At 49.2% G+C, this 24,286-nt stretch overlaps 1 protein-coding gene across 1 annotated transcript in view; it reads right to left on the bottom strand.

Moving 5' to 3' along the window:
- Window positions 1-13,229: 13,229 nt before the first annotated feature.
- The window catches only part of LOC311248207 (TGF-beta receptor type-2-like), a gene marked incomplete at both ends in the record, with an annotated part of 61,305 nt that continues 50,248 nt past the window's right edge, over window positions 13,230-24,286 (bottom strand). The window contains one exon of the mRNA XM_084339131.1: window positions 13,230-13,427. Within this exon, the coding sequence (XP_084195257.1) occupies window positions 13,230-13,427 (198 nt within the window). The remainder of the gene's footprint in view (window positions 13,428-24,286) is intronic.

Here is a 24,286-nt window from a genome sequence, read left to right as displayed (position 1 = left end):
TAGACCTGACAAAGAATGTGAAGTGTGCATAAAGGGGAAATTTACTCAATCGAGAAACAGAAGTCCCACAGAAAAAGTAAACGTACCACTTGCGCTAGTTAACACAGATCTAGCCGGTCCAGTAAGCAACAAGTGCATAGGTGGCTTTAGATATGTACAGTCTTTTACAGATGTGTGTACAGGGGCAGTGTTTGTTTACTTTCTCAAAGCAAAGAGTGACACACTCCAGGCCACGGAGAAATTCCTGGCAGACGTAGCCCCTTATGGCAACATAAGATGCTTGAGGTCCGACAACGGAACCGAGTTCACAAATAGAGAGTTCCAATCACTGTTGAGAAGGAACAAGATAAGACACGAGACGTCATGTCCATACTCCCCACAACCAGGACGGGGTGGCAGAGAGGGAAGGACGTACTCTTTTCGAAATGGCTAGGTGTAAGCTAATAGCTGGTAACTTACCTAAGAGTCTATGGCATTATGCGGTACAAGAAGCCGCTTACACCAGAAACAGGTGTTTTAATAAGCACACGGGCACCACCCCGTATACAGCACTGACAGGAAAGAAGTGTAATCTAGCTAGAATGCACAAATTTGGATCAGTGTGTTATGCTTACCAGCAGGACAGAGGAAAGCTCGAGTCCAGATGTGAAAAAGGACTCTTTGTAGGGCACGACAAAGGAAGCCCCGCTTTTCTAGTATACTATCCCGGTAAAGGAAAAGTGCAAAAACACAGGCTAGTCAAATTTGTCACAAAGACAACATGTGAGAACGAGACACAGACAGAGGATCCAGAGCTGGACTCCAGAGTAAGGTGTGAAGAAAGAGAGACACCTCAGCCTAGTGTACTTAGCACAGTCGTGCAGACAGACAGTCAGCAACCCCAAGAGGATGATGACGAGGAGCACCCGAGGGTGACGTCACGTGCCTCATGCAGTGGGAGGTATCCCTCACGGGAACACAAACCAAAGTATCTGAAAGACTATGCCCGGAGAGAAAGTGACGAGGATGACAGTACACTTACCAGCATTGATTACTGCTACAGAGTAGTGAGTGGAGTACCTCAGACCTTTAAAGAGGCGATGGTGTCCCCTGAATCAATAAAATGGGAGAGAGCAATGGATGAGGAGATGAGGTCCCTAGAGGACAACCACACCTTTACTCTAACCAAGTTACCAGAGGGCAGGCAGACAGACAGTGGAAGGAAAATGGGTGTACTCAATAAGGAGGGTATTGAAGGCCACGACAAGTACAAAGCCAGGTTTGTAGCTAAAGGTTACAGTCAGAGGGAGGGGATAGACTATGGTGACACATTCTCCCCCACAGCCAATCTGACCAGTGTAAGGGTAGTGATGCAGAAAGCAGCTGAGGACAGTTTGATTTTACACCAGATGGATGTGAAGACAGCCTACCTGCACGCACCCATAGATAGGGAGATATATATGGAACAACCTGAAGGTTACAAGAAGAAAGGAGAGAAGCTAATGTGTAAGCTAGAGAAATCCATTTACGGCCTGAAACAGTCTGGGCGAAATACATGTCTCATTGAAGATCACTTCCTACAGAACCCAGTAGACCCCTGTGTTTACTCAAGGGAGTCAAAAGAGTCAGGAAAAGTGATAATTGTCATTTGGGTGGATGATTTGATCATCGCAGCAGACAACACTAGAAACCTAGAGCAGGTGAAAAGTATGCTCTCCATCAGATTCAAAATGAAAGACCTAGGCAGGTTAAAGCATTTTCTAGGCATGGACTTCGAACAGTCTGCCAGTTGTGTAAAAATATCCCAGAAGGGATATGTGGAAAAGATCCTCAAACGTTTTGACATGCAAGAATGTAGGACAAGGGAAACACCATGTGATCAAAAACTAGACTACCAAGAGGATGCTCAGAAGTTGACAGATGTAAAAATGTACAGCGAAGCTGTAGGTAGCCTCATTTATTTGACAACATGTACTCGCCCTGACCTATGTTTTGTAGTGAGTAAATTGTCACAGCATTTTGCTGATCCCACAGAGGAGCACTGGATTACAGCAAAACATGTTTTTCGTTATCTCAAAGGTACAGCAGATAAACAGCTTTGTTTCAGAAAGAGCAGCGAGGGCTTAGGGCTTAAAGCCTACAGTGATGCAGATTGGGCGGCAGACACCACAGACAGAAGAAGTACCACAGGGTATTGTGTGAGTTTGAACACAAACAGCTCACTGGTTTTGTAGAAAACAAAGAAGCAGCCCACAGTGGCACTGTCAACTTGTGAAGCCGAATACATGGCTCTAGCTATGACAATACAGGAATGTATTTATCTAGAACAACTGCTTGAAGGAATGGATACCTATGTATATAAGAAAACTGTTGTTTATGAAGACAACCAAGGAACCATTGCAATAGCGAGAAACCCTGTGTGCCGACAGAGGTGTAAACATGTGGATATAAAATATAATTTCATCAGATCTGTCATCAGAGAAGAAAGGATGACACTTGTTTATTGTCCTACAGATGACATGGTTGCAGACGCTATGACGAAGCCTGTTTCCAAACTGAAATTGAGAAGATTTGCAGAGGTCATGTTTGGTGTGTAAATATTGCCTGTTATGTAGTATTGACTGCCATATCCTTTTTGATGCTCTGAACTGTATTATTTTCTTTGAAGATTGTTTTTAACACTTTGGCTGCCTAAGGTTAAATTCATGATATACCATAGATTGCCAGCGCTATTTGTCTATGGAGAAAGTCCCCTTCTTTGCAGGGCTATAACTTTTTAAATTCTATTGCTACATTGCCATTATTAGGGCCCATTCAAAGTCCTATATGTATTGTTCATTGTGTAGCAACGTTAAACTTTTTCATTCACATATTCATAGTAAAGTATGGTCTAATGTATAAGTATGTTTTCATCTCTTTCTGCAGCTTTCTCCAGAACGTGATATATAGCCCCAAATGCATTATATTGATGATGAAATACAGTTTGATGGCAATCAGCGCGATATAAAAAATTCCAACTAGACGTACTTCTAGAAGTTACTACACGTCATCTGATGTTGACCGGATGGGCGAGGGGGCGTTTATAATTCCGTGGGCAGCGTTATACCAATCATCTAATGTGGGTCAAATGTTGATAATAGCAGTTAGTATCGAAGACGGTAACGTTACACGCTGAAACTCACCCCAGTCTCCGCGCGCCGTTGGGCGATCATCGTAGAGTAGAAATCTTATCATTATGGGATATATTTTTACCCGGTCCATCTCCAGCTTGTATAATGGTATATACGTCCAAATCATGTTGTTTATCGAGTTATTGCCAATCGATCACCGTGTAGCGTGACGAGCCAGAGTCCCATGACCTATAGCGAGCGCCCGGAAGTACTACGGACGTCTAGGACAACCTCTATGCAACATCCTGTTTGGCGATTGCGCCGATCGGCCACCAGATGGCGCTCCTGAACCGCCAGAGAGCTCAGTGGGTCCTGCTGGTGGATCTCAGGCCAGCGGAGGGGACATATGAATCCGATCGCAGATTTTTGAAATATTGATATAAGGACGACGTAACGCGTCCTCCGGCAACTTTAGCATGGCCAGCAAAGACGTCTAAAGACGGTTCCCGGCAGTCAAAGTGTTAAAAAAGTTGTACAGTATACAAGACAGCCGTAAGTGGGAGTGTTAAAGTTATGTGATGTATACGATTGCATGTAACTGTCTAACTGTTTCCACAAGAGGGTGCTATAGGCGGAGCTATTGACGCTGGCGCCTGGTAAGAGGGTATTTAAGGGATTTTTCCCTCCCTCTCTGTCTCTTCCCACCTACCTCTCACAGAGAGAAGGTCTCATGTACTGTGTACCAATGTGATAATAAACTACGCCGATTAAAGGCTGAAGTGACAGGACCTTGTCGTCATGATAAGTTATTGTCGCCCCATAGCTAACTCTGTCAACACAGACAATTCTGAGTCAAAGGTTCGTGTACAGTACAGCATTTGATGTAATACCTCCGGTCAGTTTGTTGTAGGTTTGAATGTACTGTGTATCTTTGCCCTGCATTGAATGTCTGGGGAGTGGTTACTATGGTTACCTGCTGCCTTGCTGGAGGAAAGATTCTAAACAATCCGTGAAAAGCTTGCACCTCAAGTGAGAAATAGTTATTTTACTTATAATTAGACAATTTGAAACATTAGCTCAAAACAAGAAATACCTTTGACACAGAAAAATATATTGCACAGAATAATATTGCTGTATAGTTTGTTTATAATTCAGAAGTATAATATTTAGACTTGGTCCTCAAAATGAATGGAAGTGAATGAGGAGCCTGACACCTGGGTGGAATGGTGGTTTTAACAGCAGACGACAGGGACATCAGTGATCACTTGCTTACTAGTAGATTACTTTAGATAGAGATAAGACTGCTGATTTGCTGATTTGAGTTCTACTAAAGTGAAATATCCCTTTAAAGATCCATGGAGACAGGTGGTGGGTGGGGCAGGGGGTTGATACATCCGACCAGCAATAATGTCATCCGTACTGAATTTTGATCGCCGATGCTTCTATATGAAGGGGAAACAACTCAAGGAATAAACAGGGATTAGACCACGTTTGTTCATAAAACGACAACTTTAGGACAAACCGCAAGGATATACTGTACATCACACTAAAGACTACCAAGGCCCAGAAATAGTCATTACCTCTTTGTGGTTGTGAAAGGGTTAACCCTTTGTCATGTGACAGTGAAAGGGTTAACCTTCTGTATTGTTGCAGTGAAAGGGTTAACCCTTTTGGTAGTGTGGCAGTGAAAGGGTTAACATGATGCAGTAACAAAACAAACGTTTTAAACAATGTCAGCGTTCTACCGAACCAGTGGTTAGTGTCTGTTTCCCTCTAAAGTAGGCGTGGCCTCCAAAAAAGCCAAAGGACCTGGATTGGCCGGTTTGATGTATGTGATTGAGGGTTGATTGACATCCTAAAGTACCCTCCCATTTACAATCTTTTTATAAAGAATTGAGTCATCACCCTCAAGTGCAGAGTGGCAGAGTTTTATTTTTTTCGGGAAGAGTAAACAATGGTTATATTACATCTGGCTCGCGTCTCGCTCTGCCATATTGAGATATCATCTCCATGCACATATTGTGCACGTGACCACGACTACTCCCGTGTGTCCCTACAAAACACAGGAAGTGGTCAGGCTTACACCCTTCCCTATCTTTTTCCATGCGTGAGCTTGTTCATATGCACTCTCAACCAGTGGAATGTTATTATGAAGCGAAGGGAGAAATTGAAGAATGTTGGACTTTCGCCGGAGTTTCCCCAGCCCCCGGATCCTCTTCGGCGCGTCCAGAAGGAGCGGCGGCCCTATACTGCACTTTCCTCGATTCCTGACAGTGGGCCGATCGGACTTCGCGTGGCCGTCATCGGCAATTCTTAGTACCAGCGTTTTCACTACCGCTCGACGTTGTCCCGTGAGACGACCGGGCGGTGTGATAGTGCGGGGGGCTGTGTATTTGGATGAATGTGGTCAACATGAAACGTTGTTAAATGTTTTTCCAATTATCATGGCGCGCGCAGCTACTACTAATTCTATTGCTTTCGGGACGCCGCTCCCATGTGTCCCGCCGGGACTGTGTCCAGTTTCCCCCCCGCTTAACCATTACATTACTGAAGGTCAAATGGTGTCTAATGTTGCAGGTTTGGCTGAGGCTTATCTACCCTTTACACGGGTGGACGGTCTGATGACGGGCTCAGGACAGGTGTGCCGTGCTTAGAGAAGCAGGTGGCATCGGCCCTTTGCCCTGACATGGTAGAGCAGTATCCTGCCCGGAAGCCGACGCCAAGGGGCGAGTCGGCCCGGCAGGTGGCTGAGTGGGCTGATGAGGCTTATATCGCCGCAGTACAGAATTTAGCAGCAACTAATAACATTGCTCAATTGGCTGCTTTTCTGTCGAAAATGGTGTCGGGTGGTGGGGTCTTAGGGCCAGCCGACGTCAAAACCATCGCGCAAGGTTTTGAGGTTATTCAGCTTTTGACCCAGCCACAAGCTATAACCGCAGGGAGGGCTAGGATGCTGTTGACTCTTATTCACAGACATATGTAGTTGGAGCAGTCTCCCCTGGAGGAGAGGAGAATTCTCCTCCTCAGGGCCCCCCTCTCCGTGGATGGAGTTTTTGGTTTGTCAACGGAGGCGCGGGCGGCCTTTGACTGGGGCCCCACGCCGCCCCACACTGCACAGCCAGAGGTGAGAGCACGGTCTCGCCAGCGGCTGCTGAGAGACCCCCGACCGGTGGCCATGTGTCCTCCGCCTGAGGTAACCTGGAAACAAAGAGACAGGCTATCACGGTGGATCACAGCTGAATTAGATGGGCACACCTCTGCGAGGAGTAACCGTCGCCATCTAGCTGTGTCTAGCACGCTCTCCGTTCATTCCCCCCCGCTACACTACGGGATTCAGGGCTCTGTTGTGTCCCCTCTGGCTGCGGGCCGCATTCTTCCAGTGAAGCACAAGCGGCCCCACATATCGCTTCTCATGAAGACAGAGGCTGACATCCAGCTGCTAGCTAGGCCTGGGTCTGTCTATGAGAATGCTGAACTGTCAGGAGGCTCCCACACCACACGTCCTGCGTGTGTGTCTGGTGAGCCTGGTGTTGTATGTGACGACGGAGCAGGGTTCCCTGTATCTAATTTTTTTTGTCAGAGTGGGAACCCTAGGCCCAGGAGGTCGCAGCGTGGGTTCCCCCAGCCTGCCCTCGCCAGGGCGGGTATTACATTAGTGCCTCCCCCGTCCGGACTTCCAATCCTAGCAGCGGTAGTGAGTCAGGCGCACGTTATTTGGGTGGTAGTAATATCACTACAGGGCTACGGTGTGTAGGGGCTCACCCTAGACAGCATGAGGACCACACACCATGCATGTCCAGCCGCAGAGCAGGCCATCCCCAGAAAGTTAATTTCTGTGCAAAAACGGGACAATGCTCAGCGGGGGAACTACCTCATTCACCAGGAGTTCCCCCGTGTCAGACCGCACCTTTCTGTCGGGGTCCCCCCTTGGGTGCAATTGCCTCGTTGGTAGAGTCAGGGTGCGAACTCCCGACTATATAGAGTCAGGGTGCGAAATCCCGACTCCGCAAGATACCTTGCTCACGCGGTTGGCGAAACTGGGGTTTGCAATGCACAGCGGGAGGGACCGGGCCACCTATCTACAATGCTTAGCGGGCCAGCGCCAGTTGGCAGCGAGGACGCTTTGGGATTTTTACCGCGTATGGCTACAGAAGTGCCATATGTCGGTGTGGATGGAGAGACCGCTGAGGGCGGGGCTTGTGTTACAGTTTGCACACCCCCACCCTTTGTTTTTGGGTTTGATACAGACTCTATTTTCAGAGTCCGCGGCAGTGACAGCTCTGGCCAACGAGCCATGAGGAGGATACAGAGGTGGTTTTTCAGTATAAAAATAGACCCTGTGAGAGGCAAGTGGAAGCGGCTGATGGTTCCCACGTCAGTACTGGGGGACCTCGCCCACTGGGGGGGGGCCTGGGGCCCTCACCAGCGGGGTCCCCATGGGCAGCAGGCTATCACACGTCACGGTCTTCACCGACGCCTCCCTCACGGGATGGGGGGGGATGTGTCAGACCGACGCAGTAGGGGGCAGCTGGCAAGACCAAGCTGCCCGGTCTGCACTACATATCAATGTGTTGGAATTGAAGGCAGTGCTTCTAGTCCTCAAACAGCTCGGCCATTGTGTGATGGGCGAGCATGTTCTGATCAGGATGGACAGCACGACGTCGGCGTCGTATATCAACAGACAGGGAGGAGTACACTCCCCCCGTCTCCACCGGGCGGCGGTCGAACTCTGGCTATGAGCGTCTCTCAATCTGCGCAGCCTGATTCTCCGGCAGGGAGAATGTGGGTGCAGACGTGATGTCGCGGGGCGGTCCCCACCCAGACGAGTGGGGACTACGTCCAGACATAGTCAGACAGGTCTGGGACCGATTCAGGGAGGCTGCAGTGGACCTGTTTGCAAGCAGTCAGTCCTACCAGTGCCCTTTGTTGTTCTCAGTCAGTCGGAAGGACAACCCCTCTCTGGGAGTGGATGCCTTCTCGATGTACCCGTGGCCGCCCGGGATTCTGTACGCGTTCCCCCCCATACACCTGATAGCTCAGCTGTTGGAGCGTGTACGTCAGGAGCGCAGGACTTTGATCCTGGTCGCGCCGGACCGGGGCACAGCTGTGTGGTTCCCGGCCCTGATTCAGCTCTTGGTGGCCCCGCCGTGGCCTGTTCCGCGGTCTCTCTCTCAGGCACACGGAACACTTTCTGCCTCCTGTTCTGGGGCAGCCTCTAATGGCTTGGCTGCTGAAAGGGTGAATCTGGAGGGGATGCGTCTTAACTCTACTGTGGTTAACACCATCCAGATTGCACGCGCTCCGTCCACTACCGCGGTTTACGCAGGGAAGTGGCGTATGTTTCGAGAGTGGTGTGAGGTTGGGGGCCTGGACTTGGTGTTGTGCCCCCTGGACTCAGTTCGGTCCTTCCTCCAGTCTATCCTGGATAGGCTGTTGGCCTCGACAGTGAAGGTATACGCCGCAGCTATATCGTCTTGTCATGCGGGCTTTGAGGGCAGAACGCTGTTCAGCCACGGCCACCCTCTTGTGAGACGTTTCCTGCTTGGCACACGGCGTCTCAAGCCTGTGGAACGTGCTCTGTCTCCGAGCTGGGACCTCCAACTGGTCCTGGAAAGGCTGTTGGGGGCCCCGTTTGAGCCTCTTGAGCAGGCGCCATTGGATCGACTGTCTTTCAAGACCGCGTTCCTTCTGGCCATCACCTCCGCTAAACGCGCGGGTGAGCTGTGTGCTCTCTCGGTGCGGTCCGAGTGCCTGTCTATTCAGGCTGATAACAGTGCGACTCTGAGGCCTAATCCGGCCTTTGTGCCAAAGAATATCCGGAGCTCTTATCGCTCCAGGGATATTGTGCTCCAGGCGTTTCACCCTCCTCCTCACACTAGTGAGTTGAAGGCGAGCCTTCACCTGTTGTGTCCTGTCCGTGCGCTGATGGTTTACCTTAGTCGCACGCAGGATCTCAGGGCTACCGATCAACTGTTTGTTTGTTACGGTGGCTCTCACACGGGTAAGGCGCTGTCCAAGCAACGCCTGTCACATTGGTTATGCGAGGGCATTGCCCTCTGCTACACTTTGGCCGGACAGGTTCCCCCTGCAAGTGTCAGGGCACACTCCACTCGTGGAGTGGTGGCCTCCACTGCCCTGCTTGGGGGGGCCTCGGTGGAGGACATCTGCGCTGCGGCCTCCTGGTCCTCCCTGGGACCTTTTGTTTGGTTTTACCTCATGGACATGACTGGGGGCTGTGTCTCCCAGGCAGTCCTGAGAGCCGGGACCTCTCCTGCACCCCGCCATCAGGTGGACTAGCAGGTCTGTGTGGATGTGGACTGCGGAGTGCTCTGTCACACGCCGTCCCACTTGCACTGTGCGTTCTAGGGTGACTGGTCCCTTTTTCGCACGTTGGTTGTAGTTGACTGCCTCCCCCCCCTCGTTAGGACGGGCGGGTGGACGGGACTCCCCTCCTCCCTGGTCAGGGGCTTATGGGCTCTCAGGGGGTGCATTTGACGTGGCCACGCGTCCGCTCTGCCCCTTTTGATCTCAATATGGCAGAGCGAGACGCGAGCCAGATGTAATATAACGAAGGTTATCCTATAACCCTAGTTATATGAATACTGGCGGAGCATCTCGCTCTTCAGCGCCCTGAGGACCCTTGGATGTTTTTCACGCATGGAATTCAGACTTGGAAGGGTGTAAGCGTGACCACTTCCTGTGTTTTGTAGGGACACACAGGAGTAGGCGTGGTCACGAGCAAGTGACGTGCATGTGTCAACTTTTTCACATGCACAATATGTGCATGGAGATGATATCTCAATATGGCAGAGCGAGACGCTCCGCCAGTATTCATATAACTAGGGTTATAGGATAACCTTCGATTTCTTCAGTTCAGAAAATAAAAATAATCAATAAAGATAATTTTTGTGAATCTTTTTTGGCCATAGTGATGACTAGATGAGAACTAGATGCAGGCAGAAGGGGGAAAACAAATGTAAAAAAAAATGTATCAACTTTTTCTCCTCCTTTTTCTGTGTTTTTCTCCCATCCCAATTAAGTCGTGCCAATTCCCCCCTCCCCTGTCTTGATCGTTGCTCGCATGTGCCCCCCACTGGTCGGTCTAGGGAGGGTTGATAGATACTATCGCATGTCCCCTCCAATACATGCAGAGTCAGCCAGCCACTTCTTTTCACCTGCCAGCGCGGACTCTCATTGGCGAGGTGTAACGTGTGGGAGGCTCACACTACCCTCGCCATCTCCTGTCCTCGCTGTGCAGGCGCCCTGACCGACCTGTAGGAGTCGCTGTTTACAACGATCAGATTACCACTCACCGGCTTCCCTCCCGCTGACTCTGCCAATGGACCTATCTCAAACCCTGCCCCCTTTTCTTGATCCTCCAATCACAACTGTCACTTACCTCGGACAAACAAAGTTGTCGACAGCCGGACAGTTGTGATTGGAGGATCAAGAAAAGAGGGCAGGGTTTGAGATAGGTCTATTGAGCCAGTATGACGGCCGGCCAAGCCGGAGGCAACGCTGACCGCCGGATTCGATACCAGTGTCTCTTGTGTTGGTGACGAGCGCTTAGTCCGCTGGGCCACCCAGCCGCCTAAACAAATACAAATTTAAAAAGAGAGAAAAACATTTTTCATTTTATGGGATCTTTAAGGAATGAGTTCAGAATCGCATTGTATAAATTCCATTAGAATACATTCCATAGTCACACCCCAAACACTTAACATGTCCCTGTCCAGCACGGTCTCATTGGAAAGCGTAAATAAAGTACTAATCCACCACAGGAGGTAGATAATGTAACTATAATGTTATAGCCATAAGTAATATATGTATGTATTACATGGGCAAAAGTCCAGAACAAACGCCGCAACCAGGAGTTGAACCATTGCAGTTGCAGGGCGAGTGCTCTCACCACTATCTAACTATGATTATAGTTAGAGTTGAGGTTAGTTTAACATTCACTCAACGGTTATGGTTAAGACATAAAGTTCAGGTTAAGGTGAGGGTTCCATCCCCAGCAGGGGAACTTAAAGGTTTTCTGAAAATGTAAAATATGTACTTATTTGTAATACGTACTACACATGTTACATTTTCGATACAATACGTAATTATATTATGTATGGCTATAACATAAAATACATTACGTACCTTTTTACATATAGTAGGTTGTGTTTTCTTCTTATTCCTAAATCACTAACTTCTCATCCACAACAGATACCGTAACATGAGTATCATGCGGAGACCGTCTGTTAACTTGCCAGTTAGCATACTCAATCTGACTTGTAAATGGAAAATAAACCTTTTCTAACTTTCAAAACGTAACACCTTAAAATAATAAGAAGACAAATACAACCTGGCCGAGTTTGAACCGTGTACTAATTATAATGAAGTTGGAATTTCGCAAAGAAAAAACACAATCTTTGGTCCAACTCAGATAAAGGTTACATGTTAAATTGTTTTAAAAAAAATGTATATGTTTAAATTTTTGCTGAAATATAAAATTTCACACATTTAGATTTTAGCTGAAATGTTTCCTTTTCACATGTTAAACAAATATGGCTGACTTTCCTCATGTGTCCTGGGGTGTTTTTAAGATGTGTTTTTAAAATGTTTTTAAAATGTGTTCCTGGCAAAAGAAGCTACCCAACTCCTCGTCCAATCAACAGTCATCTCCCGCCTCGACTACTGCAACGCACTGCTTGCTGGCCTCCCGGCCACTGCCACCAAGCCTTCTCAACTCATTCAGAACGCAGCGGCCCGCCTGATCTCAAACCTACCGAAGTCGGCCCATGTCACCCCACTTTTTAGGGACCTGCACAGGCTCCCCATTGCCGCACAAATCCGCTTCAAGGCCCTCGACCTGGCATACCATGCGGCAAAGGGAACCGTTCCCCCCTACCTCCGGTCAATGGTCTCTAACTACACACACCCTCAAGACCCCTACGCTCTGCATCTTCTGGCCGTCTCAGACCCACTCCTATCCGAGCTCCGGGAAGGTCATCAAGGAGAAGCAGCCTATTCTCAGTCCTTGCCCCACAATGGTGAAACGAACTGCCCACCACAGTTAGGACAGCCGAAACCTGTCCAATCTTTTGCCGTCGACTAAAGACGCACTTCTTCAACCATTATCAAAAAGCAATCTAACCCTAACTAACCTTACTGTCATGCACTCAACACTTTGATGAACATTGTTACTCAGCTGATAGAGTTGTGCCCTTCCTGATGACTTGTCGTACAGAACTTGTAAGTCGATTTGGATAAAAGCGTCAGCTAAATGACTAAATGTAAATGTAAACATGTTTTTAACATGTGATCTTGTGTAAATCCATATTGCGAGGGCGAGAATCTCCTCTTTGAGCAGACAGCGGGCTGTAAAGGGAGACATTGATACACAGCAAACATAACAAGACTTGCAGACCTGACAGAGGAATGTGGTCCACAGCACAGAGGCAAACTGAAGGAGGACATTCATTGAAGAAATCTGGGCATGATTAGCGCCCTCCAGTGGACAAAAGTGTTGGTAATAATGTGGTTGCTTACAAGAGGAACATCACTGGTAATATGGTTGCCGTGAGAAAGACGCTCTCAGTACGATGGTAATGTTTGGTTGTTTAAAGTACGATGGTAATGTTTGGTTGTTTACAGTACGATGGTAATGTTTGGTTGTTTACAGTACGATGGTAATGTTTGGTTGTTTACAGTACGATGGTAATGTTTGGTTGCTATGGGGACGGAGCGGCTCTTTCTGCTGCCAACGGACGACCTTTTCAACAGTATTAATTTGACCACCTCAAGCATTGTCCCTCAAAGTTAAGCCGTGTCTCACAAAGCTTGCGATCTGCAATCACTTCAACGTTTTATTTGCTTCACTTAAATTGAGTGAATTTGAAATTGAGCCTGTCCCTCACTCGTCTGTGATTGGTCCAAACAAGCCTCCTCTCAACAGGAGCTGACTCCTCCTCCTACAGCACTAGGGAGGTGACTCATGGGACAGCGTGGCTCCTCGAAGGCAGGGGGGGGGGCTCCGCCCATGGGCACCTCTTCAGTCTGTGTCTGGCTCTGGGTGGTGGAGGAGGAGGAGGAGAGAGGAGAAGACTCCTGCTGAGTGCTGTCGCTGTTTGTCATCTCCGACTCCTTTTCGCCCTACTCCACTTCCTCCCGATTCTCCCTCCCTCTCCCCTCCTTGTCTCCTCCTCTCCCCTCCTCTCCCTCCCCTCTCTCCCCCTCTACCTCCTCCTGTTCCAGGGAGTTGAAGCGCTCCACCACGCAGTGAGCCGTCAGTCTGGCCTCTGGGTCGTGGTCCCAGCACTCTGTGATGGTTGCACACAGGATACTCATCCCCTGGGAGAGAGAGAGAGAGACCTCAGGTTAGACAGGAGAGAGAGACCTCAGGTTAGACAGGAGAGAGAGAGACCTCAGGTTAGACAGGAGAGAGAGAGAGACCTCAGGTTAGACAGGAGAGAGAGAGAGACCTCAGGTTAGACAGGAGAAAGAGACCTCAGGTAGACAGGAGAGAGAGAGAGACCTCAGGTTAGACAGGAGAGAGAGAGACCTCAGATTAGACAGGAGAGAGAGACCTCAGGTTAGACAGGAGAGAGAGACCTCAGGTTTGACAGGAGAGAGAGAGAGACCTCAGGTTAGACAGGAGAGAGAGACCTCAGGTTAGACAGGAGAGAGAGAGAGACCTCAGGTTAGACAGGAGAGAGAGAGACCTCAGGTTAGACAGGAGAGAGAGAGACCTCAGGTTAGACAGGAGAGAGAGACCTCAGGTTAGACAGGAGAGAGAGAGACCTCAGGTTAGACAAGAGAGAGAGAGACCTCAGGTTAGACAGGAGAGAGAGAGAGAGACCTCAGGTTAGACAGGAGAGAGAGAGAGACCTCAGGTTAGACAGGAGAGAGAGAGACCTCAGGGTTAGACAGGAGAGAGAGATACCTCAGGTTAGACAGGAGAGAGATACCTCAGGTTAGACATGAGAGAGAGAGACCTCAGGTTAGACAGGAGAGAGAGAGACCTCAGGGTTAGACAGGAGATAGAGAGAGACCTCAGGGTTAGACAGGAGAGAGAGAGAGACCTCAGGTTAGACAGGAGAGAGAGATACCTCAGGTTAGACATGAGAGAGAGAGACCTCAGGTTAGACAGGAGAGAGAGAGACCTCAGGTTAGACAGGAGAGAGAGACCTCAGGTTAGACAGGAGAGAGAGAGACCTCAGGTTAGACAGGAGAGAGAGATACCTCAGGTTAGACATGAGAGAGAGAGACCTCAGGTTAGACATGAGAGATAGAGAGACCTCAGGTTAGACAAGAGAGAGAGAGACCTCAGGTTAGACAGGAGAGAGAGAGGGAGAGAGACCTCAGGGTTGGACAGGAGAGAGAGAGGGACCTCAGGTTAGACAAGAGAGAGAGAGAGAGACCTCAGGTTAGACAAGAGAGAGAGAGAGAGAGAGACCTCAGGTTAGACAGGAGAGAGAGAGAGAGAGACCTAATGTTAGACAGGAGAGAGAGACCTCAGGGTTAGACAGGAGAGAGAGAGAGAGACCTCAGGTTAGACAGGAGAGAGAGAGACCTCAGGTTAGACAGGAGAGAGAGAGAGAGACCTAATGTTAGACAGGAGAGAGAGACCTCAGGGTTAGACAGGAGAGAGAGAGAGACCTCAGGTTAGACAGGAGAGAGAGAGACCTCAGGTTAGACAGGAGAGAGAGATACCTCAGGGTTAGACAGGAGAGAGAGAGGGAGAGAGACCTCAGGGTTAGACAGGAGAGAGAGACCTCAGGGTTGGACAGGAGAGAGAGAGGGAGAGATACCTCAGGTTTGGACAGGAGAGAGAGAGGGACCTCAGGTTAGACAAGAGAGAGAGAGACCTCAGGTTAGACAGGAGATAGAGAGACCTCAGGTTAGACAGGAGAGAGAGAGACCTCAGGTTAGACAGGAGAGAGAGATACCTCAGGTTAGACAGGAGAGAGAGGCCTCAGGTTAGACAGGAAAGAGAGAGACCTCAGGTTAGACAGGAGAGAGATACCTCAGGTTAGACAGGAGAGAGAGAGACCTCAGGTTAGACAGGAGAGAGAGATACCTCAGGTTAGACAAGAGAGAGATAGAGATACCGCAGGTTAGACAAGAGAGAGAGAGAGACCTCAGGGTAGACAGGAGAGAGAGATACCTCAGGTTAGACAGGAGAGAGAGACCTCAGGTTAGACAGGAGAGAGAGATACCTCAGGTTAGACAGGAGAGAGAGAGACCTCAGGTTAGACAGGAGAGAGAGACCTCAGGTTAGACAGGAGAGAGAGATACCTCAGGTTAGACAGGAGAGAGAGAGACCTCAGGTTAGACAGGATAGAGAGAGACCTCAGGTTAGACAGGAGAGAGAGAGACTTCAGGTTAGACAGGAGAGATAGATACCTCAGGTTAGACAGGAGAGAGAGACCTCAGGGTTAGACAGGAGAGAGAGACCTCAGGTAGACAGGAGAGAGAGAGACCTCAGGGTTAGACAGGAGAGAGATACCTCAGGTTAGACAAGAGAGAGAGACCTCAGGTTAGACAGGAGAGAGAGAGACCTCAGGGTTAGACAGGAGAGAGAGATGGAGAGAGACCTCAGGGTTGGACAGGAGAGAGAGAGACCTCAGGTTAGACAGGAGAGAGAGAGAGAGAGACCTCATGTTAGACAGGAGAGAGAGAGACCTCAGGTTAGATAGGAGAGAGAGATACCTCAGGTTAGACAGGAGAGATAGAGAGACCTCAGGTTAGACAAGAGAGAGAGAGAGACCGCAGGTTAGACAAGAGAGAGAGATACCTCAGGTTAGACAGGATAGAGAGAGAGACCTCAGGATAGACAGGAGAGAGAGACCTCATGTTAGACAGGAGAGAGATACCTCAGGTTAGACAGGAGAGAGAGAGACCTCAGGTTAGACAGGAGAGAGAGAGACCTCAGGTTAGACAGGAGAGAGAGAGACCTCAGGTTAGACAGGAGAGAGAGAGACCTCAGGTTAGACAGGATATAGAGAGACCTCAGGTTAGACAGGAGAGAGATACCTCAGGTTAGACAGGAGAGAGAGAGACCTCAGGTTAGACAGGAGAGAGATACCTCAGGTTAGACAGGAGAGAGAGAGACCTCAGGTTAGACAGGAGAGAGAGATACCTCATGTTAGACAGGAGAGAGAGAGAGAGAGAGAGAGAGAGAGAGAGAGAGAGAGAGAGAGAGAGAGAGAGAGAGAGAGAGAGAGAGAGAGAGAGAGAGAGAGACCTCAGGTTAGACAAGAGAGAGAGACCTCGGGTTAGACAGGAGAGAGAGAGACCTCAGGTTAGACAGGAGAGAGAGAGACCTCAGGTTAGACAGGAGAGAGAGACCTCAGGTTATACAAGAGAGAGAGACCTCAGGTTAGACAGGAGAGAGAGAGAGAGACCTCAGGTTAGACAGGAGAGAGAGAGGGAGAGATACCTCAGGGTTAGACAGGAGAGAGAGACCTCGGGGTTGGACAGGAGAGAGAGAGGGAGAGATACCTCAGGGTTGGACAGGAGAGAGAAAGGGAGAGATACCTCAGGGTTGGACAGGAGAGAGAGAGGGACCTCAGGTTAGACAAGAGAGAGAGAGAGACCTCAGGTTAGACAGGAGAGAGATACCTCAGGTTAGACAGGAGAGAGAGAGACCTCAGGTTAGACAGGAGAGAGAGACCTCAGGTTAGACAGGAGAGAGAGAGACCTCAGGTTAGACAGGAGAGAGAGAGACCTCAGGTTAGACAGGAGAGAGATACCTCAGGTTAGACAGGAGAGAGATACCTCAGGTTAGACAGGAGAGAGAGAGACCTCAGGTTAGACAAGAGAGAGATAGAGATACCGCAGGTTAGACAAGAGAGAGAGAGAGAGAGATACCTCAGGGTAGACAGGAGAGAGAGAGACCTCAGGTTAGACAGGAGAGAGAGACCTCAGGTTAGACAGGAGAGAGATACCTCAGGTTAGACAGGAGAGAGAGAGACCTCAGGTTAGACAGGAGAGAGATACCTCAGGTTAGACAGGAGAGAGATACCTCAGGTTAGACAGGAGAGAGAGAGACCTCAGGTTAGACAAGAGAGAGATAGAGATACCGCAGGTTAGACAAGAGAGAGAGAGAGAGAGATACCTCAGGGTAGACAGGAGAGAGAGAGACCTCAGGTTAGACAGGAGAGAGAGACCTCAGGTTAGACAGGAGAGAGAGATACCTCAGGTTAGACAGGAGAGAGAGAGACCTCAGGTTAGACAGGATAGAGAGAGACCTCAGGTTAGACAGGAGAGAGATACCTCAGGTTAGACAGGAGCGAGAGAGAGACCTCAGGTTAGACAGGAGAGAGATACCTCAGGTTATACAGGAGAGAGATAGACCTCAGGTTAGACATGAGAGAGAGAGACCTCAGGTTAGACAGGAGAGAGAGAGACCTCAGGTTAGACAGGAGAGAGAGAGACCTCTGGTTAGACAGGAGAGAGAGAGATACCTCAGGTTAGACAATATAGAGAGAGATACCTCAGGTTAGACAGGAGAGAGAGAGACCTCATGTTAGACAGGAGAGAGAGACCTCAGGGTTGGACAGGAGAGAGAGAGGGAGAGAGACCTCAGGGTTGGACAGGAGAGAGAGAGGGAGAGATACCTCAGGGTTGGACAGGAGAGAGATACCTCAGGGTTGGACAGGAGAGAGAGATACCTCAGGTTAGACAAGAGAGAGAGAGACCTCATGTTAGACAGGAGAGAGAGACCTCAGGTTAGACAGGAGATATAGATACCTCAGGTTATACAGGAGAGAGAGAGACCTCAGGTTAGACAGGAGAGAGAGAGAGAGAGACCTCAGGTTAGACAGGAGAGAGAGAGACCTCAGATTAGACAGGAGAGAGAGAGACCTCAGGTTAGACAGGAGAGATAGAGAGACCTCAGGTTAGACAGGAGAGAGAGATACCTCAGGTTAGACAGGAGAGAGATAGACCTCAGGTTAGACAGGAGAGAGATACCTCAGGTTAGACAGGAGAGAGAGAGACCTCAGGTTAGACAGGAGAGAGAGAGACCTCAGGTTAGACAGGATAGAGAGAGACCTCAGGTTAGACAGGAGAGATACCTCAGGTTAGACAGGAGAGAGAGACCTCAGGTTAGACAGGAGAGAGAGAGGGACCTCAGGTTAGACAGGAGAGAGAGATACCTCAGGTTAGACAGGAGAGAGAGAGACCTCAGGTTAGACAGGAGATAGAGATACCACGGGTTAGACAGGAGAGAGAGAGACCTCATGTTAGACAGGAGAGAGAGACCTCAGGTTAGACAAGAGAGAGAGATACCTCAGGTTAGACAGGAGAGAGAGAGAGACCTCAGGTTAGACAGGATAGAGAGAGACCTCAGGTTAGACAGGAGAGAGAGACCTCAGGTTAGACAGGAGAGAGAGATACCTCATGTTAGACAGGAGAGAGAGAGAGAGAGAGAGAGAGAGAGAGAGAGAGAGAGAGAGAGAGAGAGAGAGAGAGAGAGAGAGAGTGAGAGAGAGAGAGACCTCAGGTTAGACAAGAGAGAGAGACCTCGGGTTAGACAGGAGAGAGAGAGACCTCAGGTTAGACAGGAGAGAGAGAGACCTCAGGTTAGACAGGAGAGAGAGACCTCAGGTTATACAAGAGAGAGAGACCTCAGGTTAGACAAGAGAGACCTCAGGTTAGACAGGAGAGAGAGAGACCTCAGGTTAGACAGGAGAGAGAGAGAGAGACCTCAGGTTAGACAGGAGAGAGAGAGACCTCAGGGTAGACAATAGAGAGATAGAGACCTCAGGTTAGACAAGAGAGATAGATACCTCAGGTTAGACAGGAGAGATACCTCAGGTTAGACAGGAGAGAGAGACCTCAGGTTAGACAGGAGAGAGAGATACCTCAGGTTAGACAGGAGAGAGAGATACCTCAGGTTAGACAGGAGATAGAGAGACCTCAGGTTAGACAGGAGAGAGAGAGACATCAGGTTAGACAGGAGAGAGAGAGACATCAGGTTAGACAGGATAGAGAGAGACCTCAGGTTAGACAGGATAGAGAGACCTCAGGTTAGACAGGAGAGAGAGGGACCTCAGGTTAGACAGGAGAGAGATACCTCAGGTTAGACAGGAGAGAGAGAGACCTCAGGTTAGACAGGAGAGAGAGAGACCTCAGGTTAGACAGGAGAGAGAGAGACCTCAGGTTAGGCAGGAGAGAGAGACCTCAGTTTAGACAAGAGAGAGAGAGACCTCAGGTTAGACAGGAGAGAGAGAGAGAGACCTCAGGTTAGACAGGATAGAGAGAGACCTCAGGTTAGACAGGAGAGAGAGAGACCTCAGGTTAGACAGGAGAGATAGATACCTCAGGTTAGACAGGAGAGAGAGACCTCAGGTTAGACAGGAGTGAGAGAGACCTCAGGTTAGACAGGAGAGAGAGAGGGAGAGATACATCCGGTTAGACAGGAGAGAGAGAGACCTCATGGTTAGACAGGAGAGAGAGATACCTCAGGTTAGACAGGAGAGAGAGATACCTCAGGGTTAGACAGGAGAGAGATACCTCAGGGTTAGACAGGAGAGAGAGATACCTCAGGGTTAGACAGGAGAGAGAGAGACCTCAGGTTAGACAGGATAGAGAGAGACCTCAGGTTAGACAGGAGAGAGAGAGACCTCAGGTTAGACAAGAGAGAGAGAGACCTCAGGTTAGACAGGAGAGAGATATACCTCATGTTAGACAGGAGAGAGAGAGACCTCAGGTTAGACATGAGAGAGATACCTCAGGTTATACAGGAGAGAGAGACCTCAGGTTAGAAAGGAGATAGAGAGACCTCAGGTTAGACAGGAGAGAGAGATACCTCAGGTTAGACAGGAGAGAGAGATACCTCAGGTTAGACAGGAGAGAGAGACCTCAGGTTAGACAGGAGAGAGATACCTCAGGTTAGACAGGAGAGAGAGAGACCTCAGGTTAGACAGGAGATAGAGAGACCTCAGGTTATACAGGAGAGAGAGAGACCTCAGGTTAGACATGAGAGAGAGAGACCTCAGGTTAGACAGGATAGAGAGAGACCTCCGGTTAGACAGGAGAGAGAGACCTCAGGTTAGACAGGAGAGAGAGATGGACCTCAGGTTAGACAGGAGAGAGATACCTCAGGTTAGACAGGAGAGAGAGATACCTCAGGTTAGACAGGAGAGAGAGAGACCTCAGGTTAGACAGGAGAGAGATACCTCAGGTTAGACAGGATAGAGAGACCTCAGGTTAGACAAGAGAGAGAGAGACCTCAGGTTAGACAGGAAAGAGAGAGAGACCTCAGGTTAGACAGGATAGAGAGAGACCTCAGGTTAGACAGGAGAGAGAGATACCTCAGGTTAGACAGGAGAGATAGATACCTCAGGTTAGACAGGAGAGAGAGACCTCAGGTTAGACAGGAGAGAGAGAGACCTCAGGTTAGACAGGAGAGAGAGAGGGAGAGATACCTCAGGTTAGACAGGAGAGAGATACCTCATGGTTAGACAGGAGAGAGATACCTCAGGTTAGACAGGAGAGAGAGATACCTCAGGGTTAGACAGGAGAGAGATACCTCAGGGTTAGACAGGAGAGAGAGAGACCTCAGGGTTAGACAGGAGAGAGAGATACCTCAGGTTAGACAGGAGATAGAGATACCTCAGGTTAGACAGGAGAGAGAGAGGGAGAGAGACCTCAGGTTATACAGGAGAGAGAGAGAGAGAGATACCTCAGGGTTAGACAGGAGAGAGATACCTCAGGTTAGACAGGATAGAGAGAGACCTCAGGTTAGACAGGAGATAGAGAGACCTCAGGTTAGACAGGAGAGAGATACCTCAGGTTAGACAAGAGAGAGAGAGACCTCAGGTTAGACAGGAGGGAGAGAGAGAGACCTCAGGTTAGACAGGAGAGAGAGAGACCTCAGGGTTAGACAGGAGAGAGAGAGATACCTCAGGTTAGACAGGAGAGATAGATACCTCAGGTTAGACAGGAGAGAGATACCTCAGGTTAGACAGGAGAGAGAGACCTCAGGGTTAGACAGGAGAGAGATACCTCAGGTTAGACAGGAGAGAGAGAGAGACCTCAGGTTAGACATGAGAGAGAGAGACCTCAGGTTAGACAGGAGAGAGAGAGACCTCAGGTTAGACAGGAGAGAGAGACCTCAGGTTAGACAGGAGAGAGAGAGAGACCTCAGGTTAGACAGGATAGAGAGAGACCTCAGGTTAGACAGGAGAGAGAGAGACCTCAGGTTAGACAGGAGAGATAGATACCTCAGGTTAGACAGGAGAGAGAGACCTCAGGTTAGACAGGAGTGAGAGAGACCTCAGGTTAGACAGGAGAGAGAGAGGGAGAGATACCTCAGGTTAGACAGGAGAGAGATACCTCATGGTTAGACAGGAGAGAGAGATACCTCAGGTTAGACAGGAGAGAGAGATACCTCAGGGTTAGACAGGAGAGAGAGATACCTCAGGGTTAGACAGGAGAGAGAGATACCTCAGGGTTAGACAGGAGAGAGAGAGACCTCAGGTTAGACAGGATAGAGAGAGACCTCAGGTTAGACAGGAGAGAGATACCTCAGGTTAGACAAGAGAGAGAGAGACCTCAGGTTAGACAGGAGAGAGATACCTCATGTTAGACAGGAGAGAGAGAGACCTCAGGTTAGACATGAGAGAGATACCTCAGGTTATACAGGAGAGAGATACCTCAGGTTAGACAGGAGATAGAGAGACCTCAGGTTAGACAGGAGAGAGAGATACCTCAGGTTAGACAGGAGATAGAGATACCTCAGGTTAGACAGGAGAGAGAGACCTCAGGTTAGACAGGAGAGAGATACCTCAGGTTAGACAGGAGAGAGAGAGACCTCAGGTTAGACAGGATAGAGAGACCTCAGGTTAGACAAGAGAGAGAGAGACCTCAGGTTAGACAGGAGAGAGAGAGAGACCTCAGGTTAGACAGGATAGAGAGAGACCTCAGGTTAGACAGGAGAGAGAGACCTCAGGTTAGACAGGAGAGAGAGATGGACCTCAGGTTAGACAGGAGAGAGATACCTCAGGTTAGACAGGAGAGAGAGATACCTCAGGTTAGACAGGAGAGAGAGAGACCTCAGGTTAGATAGGAGAGAGAGATACCTCAGGTTAGACAGGATAGAGAGACCTCAGGTTAGACAAGAGAGAGAGAGACCTCAGGTTAGACAGGAAAGAGAGAGAGACCTCAGGTTAGACAGGATAGAGAGAGACCTCAGGTTAGACAGGAGAGAGAGATACCTCAGGTTAGACAGGAGAGATAGATACCTCAGGTTAGACAGGAGAGAGAGACCTCAGGTTAGACAGGAGAGAGAGAGACCTCAGGTTAGACAGGAGAGAGAGAGGGAGAGATACCTCAGGTTAGACAGGAGAGAGATACCTCATGGTTAGACAGGAGAGAGATACCTCAGGTTAGACAGGAGAGAGAGATACCTCAGGGTTAGACAGGAGAGAGATACCTCAGGGTTAGACAGGAGAGAGAGAGACCTCAGGGTTAGACAGGAGAGAGAGATACCTCAGGTTAGACAGGAGATAGAGATACCTCAGGTTAGACAGGAGAGAGAGAGGGAGAGAGACCTCAGGTTATACAGGAGAGAGAGAGAGAGAGAGATACCTCAGGGTTAGACAGGAGAGAGATACCTCAGGTTAGACAGGATAGAGAGAGACCTCAGGTTAGACAGGAGATAGAGAGACCTCAGGTTAGACAGGAGAGAGATACCTCAGGTTAGACAAGAGAGAGAGAGACCTCAGGTTAGACAGGAGGGAGAGAGAGAGACCTCAGGTTAGACAGGAGAGAGAGAGACCTCAGGGTTAGACAGGAGAGAGAGAGATACCTCAGGTTAGACAGGAGAGATAGATACCTCAGGTTAGACAGGAGAGAGATACCTCAGGTTAGACAGGAGAGAGAGACCTCAGGGTTAGACAGGAGAGAGATACCTCAGGTTAGACAGGAGAGAGAGAGAGACCTCAGGTTAGACATGAGAGAGAGAGAGACCTCAGGTTAGACAGGAGAGAGAGAGACCTCAGGTTAGACAGGAGAGAGAGACCTCAGGTTAGACAGGAGAGAGAGAGAGACCTCAGGTTAGACAGGATAGAGAGAGACCTCAGGTTAGACAGGAGAGAGAGAGACCTCAGGTTAGACAAGAGAGATAGATACCTCAGGTTAGACAGGAGAGAGAGACCTCAGGTTAGACAGGAGTGAGAGAGACCTCAGGTTAGACAGGAGAGAGAGAGGGAGAGATACCTCAGGTTAGACAGGAGAGAGATACCTCATGGTTAGACAGGAGAGAGAGATACCTCAGGTTAGACAGGAGAGAGAGATACCTCAGGGTTAGACAGGAGAGAGAGATACCTCAGGGTTAGACAGGAGAGAGAGAGACCTCAGGTTAGACAGGATAGAGAGAGACCTCAGGTTAGACAGGAGAGAGATACCTCAGGTTAGACAAGAGAGAGAGAGACCTCAGGTTAGACAGGAGAGAGATACCTCATGTTAGACAGGAGAGAGAGAGACCTCAGGTTAGACATGAGAGAGATACCTCAGGTTATACAGGAGAGAGATACCTCAGGTTAGACAGGAGATAGAGAGACCTCAGGTTAGACAGGAGAGAGAGATACCTCAGGTTAGACAGGAGATAGAGATACCTCAGGTTAGACAGGAGAGAGAGACCTCAGGTTAGACAGGAGAGAGATACCTCAGGTTAGACAGGAGAGAGAGAGACCTCAGGTTAGACAGGAGATAGAGAGACCTCAGGTTAGACAGGAGAGAGAGAGAGACCTCAGGTTAGACAGGAGAGAGAGAGACCTCAGGTTAGACAGGATAGAGAGAGACCTCAGGTTAGACAGGAGAGAGAGACCTCAGGTTAGACAGGAGAGAGAGATGGACCTCAGGTTAGACAGGAGAGAGATACCTCAGGTTAGACAGGAGAGAGAGATACCTCAGGTTAGACAGGAGAGAGAGACATCAGGTTAGACAGGAGAGAGAGATACCTCAGGTTAGACAGGATAGAGAGACCTCAGGTTAGACAAGAGAGAGAGAGACCTCAGGTTAGACAGGAGAGAGAGAGAGACCTCAGGTTAGACAGGATAGAGAGAGACCTCAGGTTAGACAGGAGAGAGAGATACCTCAGGTTAGACAGGAGAGATAGATACCTCAGGTTAGACAGGAGAGAGAGACCTCATGTTAGACAGGAGAGAGAGAGACCTCAGGTTAGACAGGAGAGAGAG

Source organism: Notolepis coatsorum (assembly GCF_963971535.1).
Source record: "Notolepis coatsorum genome assembly, contig: SCAFFOLD_544, whole genome shotgun sequence".
In the NCBI taxonomy this organism is placed as follows: domain Eukaryota; kingdom Metazoa; phylum Chordata; class Actinopteri; order Aulopiformes; family Paralepididae; genus Notolepis; species Notolepis coatsorum.
Note: the sequence above shows the minus strand (reverse complement) of the source record. Positions and strands in the feature narration are given on the sequence as shown.